Source organism: Chrysochloris asiatica, unplaced genomic scaffold (genome assembly GCF_000296735.1).
Source record: "Chrysochloris asiatica unplaced genomic scaffold, ChrAsi1.0 scaffold00020, whole genome shotgun sequence".
In the NCBI taxonomy this organism is placed as follows: Eukaryota; Metazoa; Chordata; class Mammalia; order Afrosoricida; family Chrysochloridae; genus Chrysochloris; species Chrysochloris asiatica.
In genome coordinates this window covers 17,811,089-17,821,175 of record NW_006408538.1, presented here as the reverse complement: position 1 = coordinate 17,821,175, position 10,087 = coordinate 17,811,089, and the positions used below count along the sequence as shown (strand labels likewise).

Sequence of the window (10,087 nt, the reverse complement as noted above, 5' to 3'; positions counted from 1 at the left end):
TACTGATGAAGATCAAAGAGCACTGCCTTAAGTATGGATGACTTCTCAATGTAAAGAAAACAAAAATCCTTACCACTGGACCAATAAACAACATTCTTATCAATGGAGAAAAGATTGAAGTTGTCAAGGACTTCATTTTTTTCACATCAGCCATCAACATTCACAGAAGCAGCAATCAAGAAATCAAATGACATATTGCATTAGGCAAACCTGCTGCACAAGACCTTGTTAAAGTGTTGAAGAGCAAAGATGTCAGAGGAATAATGAGCGTCTGACTCAAGCCATGGTATTCTCAGCATATGAAAATTGGACAGTGAATAAGGAAGACCATAGAAGAATTGATGCATTTGAGTTATGGTGTAGGAGGAGAATATTGAAAGTACCATGAGCTGCCAAAAGAACCAACAGATCTGTGTTGGATGAAGTCCACCCAGAGTGCTCTGGTTGCACCTTTCCTAATTTTAAGCCATTCAGTGTTCCTTTGTTCTGTTTGAATAACTGTCTCTTGGTCTGTGTACAGGTTCCTCATAAGTACAGTTAAGTGTTCTGGAATACTCACTCATACTTCGCAATGTTGTCCGTAGCTTGTCATGACCCACACAATCAAAAGCCTTTGTGTACTCAATAAAGCACAGTCAATAAAGAATCTAGAGATGATACAATGTATAGGCATTATATGCAAATACTATGCCATTTTATATAAGGGATTTGAGCATCCTCTCATTTTGGTATCTGACAGGGGCCTGAAAACAATCCCCCGCAGGATTTTCTGCTTTCAAACATCTTTTTGGTATTCTCTGCTTTCAGCCAAGATCCATTGGACATCAGCAATGATATTCCTCGTTCCACAGCCTCTTCTGAATCTGGCTTGAACCTCTGGAAGTTCTCTGTCAATGTATGCTGCAGCCATTTCTGTATTACCTTTAGTAAAACTTTACTCACATGGGGTATCAATGATATTGTCCGATGATTTCCACATTCCGTTGGGTCACCTCTCTTTGGAATGGGCACAAATATTCTTCCAATCAGTTGGCCAGATAGTTGTCTTCTAAATTTCTTGGTATGAGTGAGTGCCTCCAATGCCGCCTCACTTTCTTGAAAGATTTCAATTTTTATTCCATCAATTCCTGGTGCCTTGTTCTTTGCCAATTCCTTCAATGCACCTTGGACTTCTTCGTTCACTACTATTGGCTCTTGATTATATGCTATGTCTTGAAGTGGTTGAACAATGACCATTTTATTTCCTTTTGGCATAGTGACTCTGTGTACTCCTTCCATCTTCTTTTGATGCTTTCTGCATCATTCAATAATTTGCCCAGAGAATCCTCTAATAACGTAAGTTAAGGCTCGACTTTTTCCTTCAGATCCCTCAGATGGAGAAATGTTCTTCCCTTTTGGTTTTCTAACTCCGGGTCATTGCACATTTTGTTATAATATTTGCCTTTGTCTTCTAAAGCTGACCTTTGACATTTTCTGTTCAGCTCTTGTTCCTCCTTATTTCTTCCATTTGTTTTAGCATCTCTACGCTGGAGAGCAAGTTTCAGAGTTTCCTCTGCCATCCATTTTGGTCTTTTCTTTCTTTCTTGTTTTCTTAATGACCTTTTGCTTTTTTCCTGTATGATGTTCTTGATATCATCCCACAACTCTTCAGGTCTTTGGTTTTTAGCGTTTAATGTGTCAAATCTGTTTTTCAAATGATCTCTAAATTCAGTTGGGATATATTCAAGGTCATATTTTGGCTCTGTGGACTTGTTTTCATTTTCTTTAGCTTCTGTCTGAATTTGCATACAAGCAATGGATCATCTGTTCCACAATCTGTCCCTGGCCTTGTTTTGGCTGATAATATGGAGCTTTTCCACAGATGTAGTAAATTTGATTTCTGTATATTCCATCTGGTGAGATCCATGTGTATAGTCATCTCTTATGCTGTTTAAAACAGGTATTTTAAAGGAACAAATCATTGATCTTGCAGAATTCTGTCATAGGAGCTCCAGCATCATTTCTATCACCAAGTCCATATTTTCCAACTACTGATCCTTCCTCTGTTTCTAACCTTTGCCTTCCAATCGCCAGTGATTATGAATACATGCTTGCTCAATTTCAAACTGAAGAAGGTGGTAGAATTCTTCGATTTCATCATCACTGGCTTTAGTGGTTGGTGCGTAATTTTGAATAATAGTGGTATTAACTTGTCTTCCCTGTAGACTCAGATGTTATCCTATCAGACAGCGTTGTGTCTCATGAGAGATCTTGATATGTTCTTTCTGATGATGAATGTGATGCCATTCCTCTTCAATTTGTCATTCCCGGTGTAGTAAACCATGTGGCTGTCAGATTCAAAATGGCCAATACCAGTCCATTTCAGCTCACTAATGCCTGGGCTGGATATTGATGCACTGATGTTTATACATTCCATTTCGTTTTTGACAGTTTCCAATTTTCCTAGATTCATACTTCGTACATTCCATCTTCCAATTATTGTTTACAGCTATTTCTCTTCATTTTGAGTTGTGCCCCATCAGCAAATGAAGGTCCCGAGGGCTTTATTCCATGCATGTCATCACGGTCAACTCTACTTTGAGGAGGCAGCTCTTCCCCAGTGGTATTTTGAGTGCCTTCCAACCTGAGGGGCTCATCTTCCAGTGCTGATCCTACAGAGCCACACTAGGACTTCATCCTTAGGTTAGTATCACACTGTCTTATAGCGTAGTGGTTACGAGTCAGGCTGCTAACCTCAAGGTTAGCAGTTTCAATCTACCAGCTGTTCTGTGGGAGAAAAGATGAAGTTTTCTGTTCCCATAAAGATTTACAACCTTGGAAACCCAATGCAGGGTTGCTGTGAGTTGGAGCCAACTCCAGGGCACATCACCACCACCACTATAAACATTATATTAAGTTTTGCAATGGGGTGGTGTCTTAGTCTGTTTCAAAACTGTTTTACCAATCTGGGTCCTTTGTAATTCCATTTTTGGATAAACTGTCAACTTCTACAAAAAAAAATGCTTGCTGAGATTTTGCTACGGAATGCATTAAGTATATAGATGGATTTGGAGAATAATGTCTTCCAATCCATGAATATGAAATGTCTCTTTATTTAGATTTTGTTTCATTTCTCTCAGCAGTGTTTTTAAATTTTCAATGTACAAACATTGTGTATTTTTGTTCTATTGCAAATTGAATTTTAAATTTAAGTATCAGATTTCCACAGCTAATTTATAAGGAGCTCTGGTAGCATAGTGGTTACGAATCGGGCTGCGAACCTTACGGTCAGCGGTTCGAAACTACCAGCTGCTCCGCGGGAGAAAGATGAGGCTTTCTACTCCCGTAAAGATTTACACCCTCGGAAACCCTGTACAGGGTCGCTATGGGTCGGACCCGACTCGATGGCACTTAACAACAACAACAACAATTTATAAAAACTGATTTATATATAATTCACATACCATAAAATTCACCCTTTTGTAGTTAGTGCACAAGTAATTCAAGATATTCATAAAACTGTATCACCATTAACATTACAGCATTTAACCCACTCTGCCACCAGGGCTCCTCAAATTCCATTTGGTCAGGGTAAATAATCCTTTTCTTTTACTGGGATTCATTTGCCAATAATTTAGGGATTTTGCTTCTTTGTTCAAGAGAGATATTGGTTTATAGTTTTCTTGTCTTTGTGTGACTCATAGAATGAGTTAGGAACTATTCTAACCTCCATTTTCTGAAAATTTGTGAAGGATTGGTACTATTTCTTCTTTAAATATTTACACGTATAAAAAACTACAATTGATTTTTGTATGTTGATCTTTTATCTTGTAGCATTGTTCAGCTCGTTCATTTGTGCTAATAGTTTTCATTATGGATTCTCTGGGACTTTTTAGAGAGAATTCTTTTCTTGTTAAGTCTTTATTTGACTTTGGTATTGGGGTAATACAGGATTTATGGAAGTGTTCCTCCATTTTATGAGTTTTTAAAAGACTGTTACTAATGTCTTAAGTATTTGATAGAGAAATAAATCAATAAATATTTGATCAAACTGACCAGTGAAGCTATCTGTATTGGTTTCCAAGGATGAAACTTTAGTGGCTTAAACCAGAAATATATTCTTTCACAGTTCTAGTGGCCCGAAGTCTGAACTCAAGGTTCCAGTAGGCCTACACTCTGGGAGTTGTTGACACTTCCTGAGCAGTGACTGAAATGCTCTATTCTCTGTGATACAGCCACCAGCCAGGATGTGCCAACCGTATGTGTCTTTATATTTAGTCTGTGTCCCTTGCATACAGCACACAGTATAGCTGAGGCTGTTGTTTTTAATCCACTCTGACAATCTCTGCCTTTTAATTACATGGTTGTGTTACAATCTAGCATCTTGCTATTTTCCATTTGTCCCTCGGTTGTTTTGATCCTCCTTTATTTCATTCCCCTTTTATTTTCTTAATCAACTGTTTGTTAGTATTCCATTTTATAGCCTGTATTGGCAATTTAGCTATTCTTTTAAAGTTTTTAATGCTTGATCTAGGGCTAATAATATGCATCCTTAACCTATCACAATCTACTTATTTTACCACTTCATACTTCTCTCTGCACTTGACCCTTTACAAATGTAATAACCTCACAACTAAAACCCTAACCAAACCCACTGCCATCGAGTCGATTCTGACTCACAGTGACCCTATCTAGAGTTCCTGAGACTAGAAAACTTTACAGGAATAGACAGCCTCATTTTTCTCACAGAGAAGATGCTGGGTTTGAACTGCTGACCTTTAGGTTAGCAGTTCAATATCTAACCCACAGCGCCACCAGGACTCCTTGACCTCTGAACACTATAACTCTATTTATAGTTACCTATCTGGTAGCATAGTGGTTACGAATCAGGCTGCTAATCTCATGGTCAGCAGTTCGAAACTACCAGCTGTTCCAAGGGAGAAAGATGAGGCGATCTCCCGTAAAGATTTACAGCCTCGGAAACTGTACAGGGTTGCAATGAGTTGGAACCAACTCCATGGCACACAACATCGATCCTTTACTTGTCTCACCTTTTAGCGCTGTATGTATTCAATCATAATCAGTCAGTTCTCTCTTAAGGAAATTACAATATATAATTTTATATTTGTATTTTATTTATTTATAATTTCTAGTTCTGGCCTCTTCCCCTACCCTAGAGATTCTGATTACTTTAAACTTGAATCTCTGTATTTTTAGCACAGTGAGACTACCATGCTCTCATCATTCCATAGCCAGAAAACTGTCTCTAGGCAAAAAAGCCAGGGCAAACAGGGACTCACTTTAAGTTTTCTTTCTCTCATGGACTGCATATATGTCATGATTACTCATTAATATATGAAAGGGTTACCATCACGGGATCGCAAAGCCAGAAAAGAATAAGGAGGACATGCATGTAATGGCAGCTTGGTATGTGACATCTGAACCTAATCAAACTACAATGGAATTTCTGTAGGACTGCAGTCTGGCATGTGCCGAGAGCCCATGACGGTTAAGGACAATCTCTGTGATTTTTGTGACCAGGAGCAGTTGAGAGGAGTGTTCTAGTTACTTTGGCAGTGTAACAAATGACTCACATACTCAATGACTGAAAACAGCAATAATCATTTATTATCTCTCAAGGTTTATAGAACAGGAATTTGTATAGACCACAGCAGACATGCCTTGTCTCTGCTCCAGAGGCTGGGGAGCTAGGAGCTGCAGTCATCCGAGTGCTTACTCACTCACACGTCTGACAGTTGATGCTAGCTTTCAGTTAGGAGCTTCCAATTCTCTCCACATAAACCTTTCTATGTGGTTAGATTTCCTCAAAGGGTGGCTAGATTCCAAAGGCAAGTTTACAGACAGAAAGACAGAGTCAGACAGAAATTATATTGCCTTTCATGACCTAACCCTAGGAAGTTACACAGTATCTTTTTCACCAGATTCTATTAAGTAGGGCAGTTAAAAAAAGGTCTATCCAGGTTCAAGGGGAAAGACCGTACCTCTCACTGGAGAAATATCACAATTCTGTAAGAAAAACACATGAGATGGGATGTATTCTGGAATGCTTCTGAAAATACAAGCTGCCACAGTGGGTGCACAGGTTGTCGTAGAGTGTAAGAGCACAGGTGAGGTGAAGAGGACGTGCATGTGGGAGGGCAGACAGCTTGTGATATTGGAGTCAAAATGAGAAGGCTACGGTGATGGGAAGGAGGCAGGCCCTCACAGGCTGACTGAGTCCACCCAGGGTGAGGAAGGCCTGCATGAGGTGTCAGAGTCTGAGTAGGATAAAGAAAGCATTCACTGAGCAATGGGAAGGCAGTGGCCCTGTGTTTGGTATTGGCGCCTCGGTGGACTGAGAAAGAGCATTTGCAGAGGAAAGGAAACAAGGCAATAGTGGTAGATTGGTTACCTATAAGAGGATTCATCAAATAAGTAAAGAATAATGGGAACCAGGTTTCTACCTATCAGAGAAATGAGCTGCAAGGAACAGAAGGAATTCAAATTCCCTACTCTGTCCTTTGAGATATCCTGGGAACCACCAACACCAGGAAAGTATTAAGCACACTGAACACCCAAATCTTGGTTTCTAAATACTATCCTCCACTAAGGAATCCCGGTGTGGTTCTGTGGGAGAAAACACTGGGCTGCAAGGTTGGTTTGAACCACAAGGGCGGCAGTTCAAAATCACCAGCTGCTTCTTGGAAATCCTGTATGGGCTCGTTACGAGTTGAAACCGACACAGCTGCACTAATAACAATACAAATTCTCCACTAAAAGAAACCAGGGCTCCCTGAAGAAGGCTGATTCCAGGACTGATGTAGGGAAAATACAACATAACCCTGGAATATCTTTGTACCCAAGAGTAAGGAAGTGTTTAAAGAAGGATGAAAGCATGTCAAAATGGCATAGAAGTTAGTCTGACCAAATAAGGGATACACTGAGTATCAAAATAATGATAATGGTAGATTATAACCCAAGGACTAAAATAGAAGTCTTCACTGAATATAAATAAATGAATAAATGAAAAGTCTGATGCGGAACAGAACAGTTAGATAATCTCAAAGTTGTTGTGTGCACTGTCAAGTCTGTTCCAAATCATAGCAATCCTATATAGAGTTTCCATGAACAGCTGATGGGTTTGAACTGCCAACCTTGTGGCTACTAGTTCAGTGCACCACATCGGGGTTTAAAGTACTTCCCCACAATATATGCTTTATATATAAAGGAGAACAGAAATCAGAATAACTGAGGGAAAGACACCACCTTAAGTAAGTGATCAAAGTGACCATCATCAATAATGAAACAATCAAAAGCAATGAATGAATTCAATGAGAAAACCAAGCTCTTATCTGTGATTTCAGAAACTTACAAACTGTTCCAGATCAAAGGTAACCAAGGATATAAAATAATGTGAATGAACTAAAGTTTTGCCGTTAAAGGACATTACTGGGAGAACTGCCAAAACATGATGGGGTCTGAGGATTAGATGGGAGTAATCTGTCAGTTTTAATGTACTGATTTTGATGGTCACATTCTAGTTATGTAGGATAATGTGCTTGTTTGTAGGAATACTAAATATTTGATGTAATAAGGGATATCACGTTGAAAACTTATTCTCAAATGGTGAAGGAAAACTAGATCTTTTTACTATATTTCTAACTTTTCTGTAAACTTGAGATTATTTCAAAAGTTTTTAAATGTAAGGCATAATTACAAGAATTCTAACTTTGCTCAAAACTGCAATTTCATTAACGTAAGATAAAACCTTAGAAACAAAATAATGTATTTCAAAGAAATTACCTACTCTGACATATATGACTGTACCAGCAATAAAATGTTTATTTCATAGAAGGAAAAGATCAGTAATATGTACAGACTAAGAAGAAACCTTGGAAAATCATAATCATGGCAGTAAATGTCAAAACAAATCTTTTCCTCAAAAAGTTAACTATAGAATTACCATATAACCTAGCAATTCCACTCCTAGGTATGTACACAAGAGAAATGAAAACATATGCCCACAGAAAAAAATTATACACCGATGTTCATAGCAGCATTATTCATTGTCGTTGTTAAAGTGCCATCGAGTCGAATCCAACCCATAGCGACCCTGTATAGGATTTCCAAGGAGCGGCTGGTGAGCTTGAACCACCGACCTTGCAGTTCAAATGACTTTGCAGTCTTATCCCACAGTGCCACACCAGGACTCCAGCATTATTCATAGTAGCCAAAAATTAGAAAAAACCCAGATATCATTTGGCCATAAAAAAGGAAACACACATTCTGCGCTATGAATGAACCTGGAAACCATTATGCTAAGTGAAGATGTCAAGCACATTTTAGACAAGATAATCCATCAATGGTGAAGAAAGTACAGATTAGTGGACTGGGCACAGCCAAAGGACGGATCCAAAACCTAGATCCGTATTAACCTGAAAAGACTGAAGTCAAGAACTAGTATCTCAACAATTATATTCATAATTCATAAATCAGAACAAAGGGAATGAGGATTGATGTTTCTTTACAATTACTAAAGGAGCTCTGGTAGTGTAGTGGTTACGAATCGGGCTGCTAACCTCAAGGTCAGGAGTTTGAAACTACCAGCGGTTCCCCAGGAGAAAGCTGAGGCATTCTGCTCCCGTAAAGATTTACAGCCTCGGAAACCCTGTGCAGGGTCGCTATGAGTCAGAAGCGACTCCATGGCACATGACAACAACAACATAAGGAGTAGTATAAGTACTAAAATGTTTAGAAACAATGCAGGAGAGTAAAGGAATGAAATATACTAACAAAACTGGCAAACTGTAACAACCAGAATGGTCTCCCAAGCACTCTATCATATCGATAACATACAACTCACACCATATCCCCAGGAGAAGTCCGAGCTGCCTTCAGTAGAGATCCCGGTATAACTTGGAAAAGCAGACCTTGAGTTCCCAGTATCAGCCGATGTAAAAGGTGATTCCTGTGTGATGTCAGATTCACTGAGTACATAATTGGAAGAAAAAAAACAAGAGAGAAAAATGCTCATATTCAAATTTATACAAAATTACTTAGCAATTTATCAGATCATAAGTACTAATGTAGCCATAAAGGCAAAAATAAATGACTTGAAATTTGAACATCATAAAGAATTTTAAATAATCCCTACAGAACTGAAGAAGCCATTCTAAATGAGTTTAGGAAGTTTACAATGAGCACGTAACATCCCTCCTATAACACATAACTTCTTGACATCGATCTTACTTTCATGCAAATACTTTTACCTACATTATGGCATTTTTTTGACCAACCATGCCCTGCCCCAAAATATTTTTTAAAGCAATCTATGCTAATTTTATTTTACAGCAACATATTAAAAAAATATTACTGCATGCTTATAAAAATACTTTGGAGGAAGGGTGAGGTTGGCAAAAAAACAAACACATTTGCATTTCAGAAATGTTAATGGTAGTATTTAAACTTGTATAGCACCTTTACAGTTTACCAATCACTTTTTCTTGGAGTCCTGGTGTGACAATGTAGGATAAGCACTGGACTACTAACTGCAAGGTCAGTAGTTCAAGCCAACCAGTCACTGCTAGAAAACCCCTATACAGGGTCACTTTGAGTCAGAACCGACTCAGCAGCACTTAATAACATCAATAACAAGTACTTTTACAGATCTTACCTCCTTTAATCATCATAAAAACCTGATACTGTAGAACTCAATTATCCTCACTGGAAAAACGGAGAATCTGAAATTTAGTTCCAGGTTTTGAAATCAAGATTTATATACTAATATACTAACAGCAGGTAATATTTACTCAGCATTTATTACATGCAAGCATTATACCAAGTTGTACATACTTTATTTCATTTATAGTCACAACACCCTATAAAAGGTACTACCGTCAAGGTAAGTACCGTATTTTTTACAAATATCTTACACATTAGATGTTTTATGTGTTGCTGATTTCAATTGGCCCTAAGAGGACATCATTAAACTAGGAACTAAGCAGAACTAACATAACCAAATGGTTTCATGTAAAATGATCTGATAAGGTGTTCACATTCAACTGTTGGGCTTTGTTGTTGTTGTTGTTAGGTGCCATCATGTCGGTAC

At 38.3% G+C, this 10,087-nt stretch overlaps 1 protein-coding gene across 1 annotated transcript in view; it reads right to left on the bottom strand.

Moving 5' to 3' along the window:
• The window catches only part of FAM149B1 (family with sequence similarity 149, member B1), a 44,669-nt gene that overhangs the window by 25,899 nt on the left and 8,683 nt on the right, over positions 1-10,087 (bottom strand). The window contains exon 3 of the mRNA XM_006835883.1: positions 8,843-8,966. Within this exon, the coding sequence (XP_006835946.1) occupies positions 8,843-8,966 (124 nt within the window). The remainder of the gene's footprint in view (positions 1-8,842; positions 8,967-10,087) is intronic.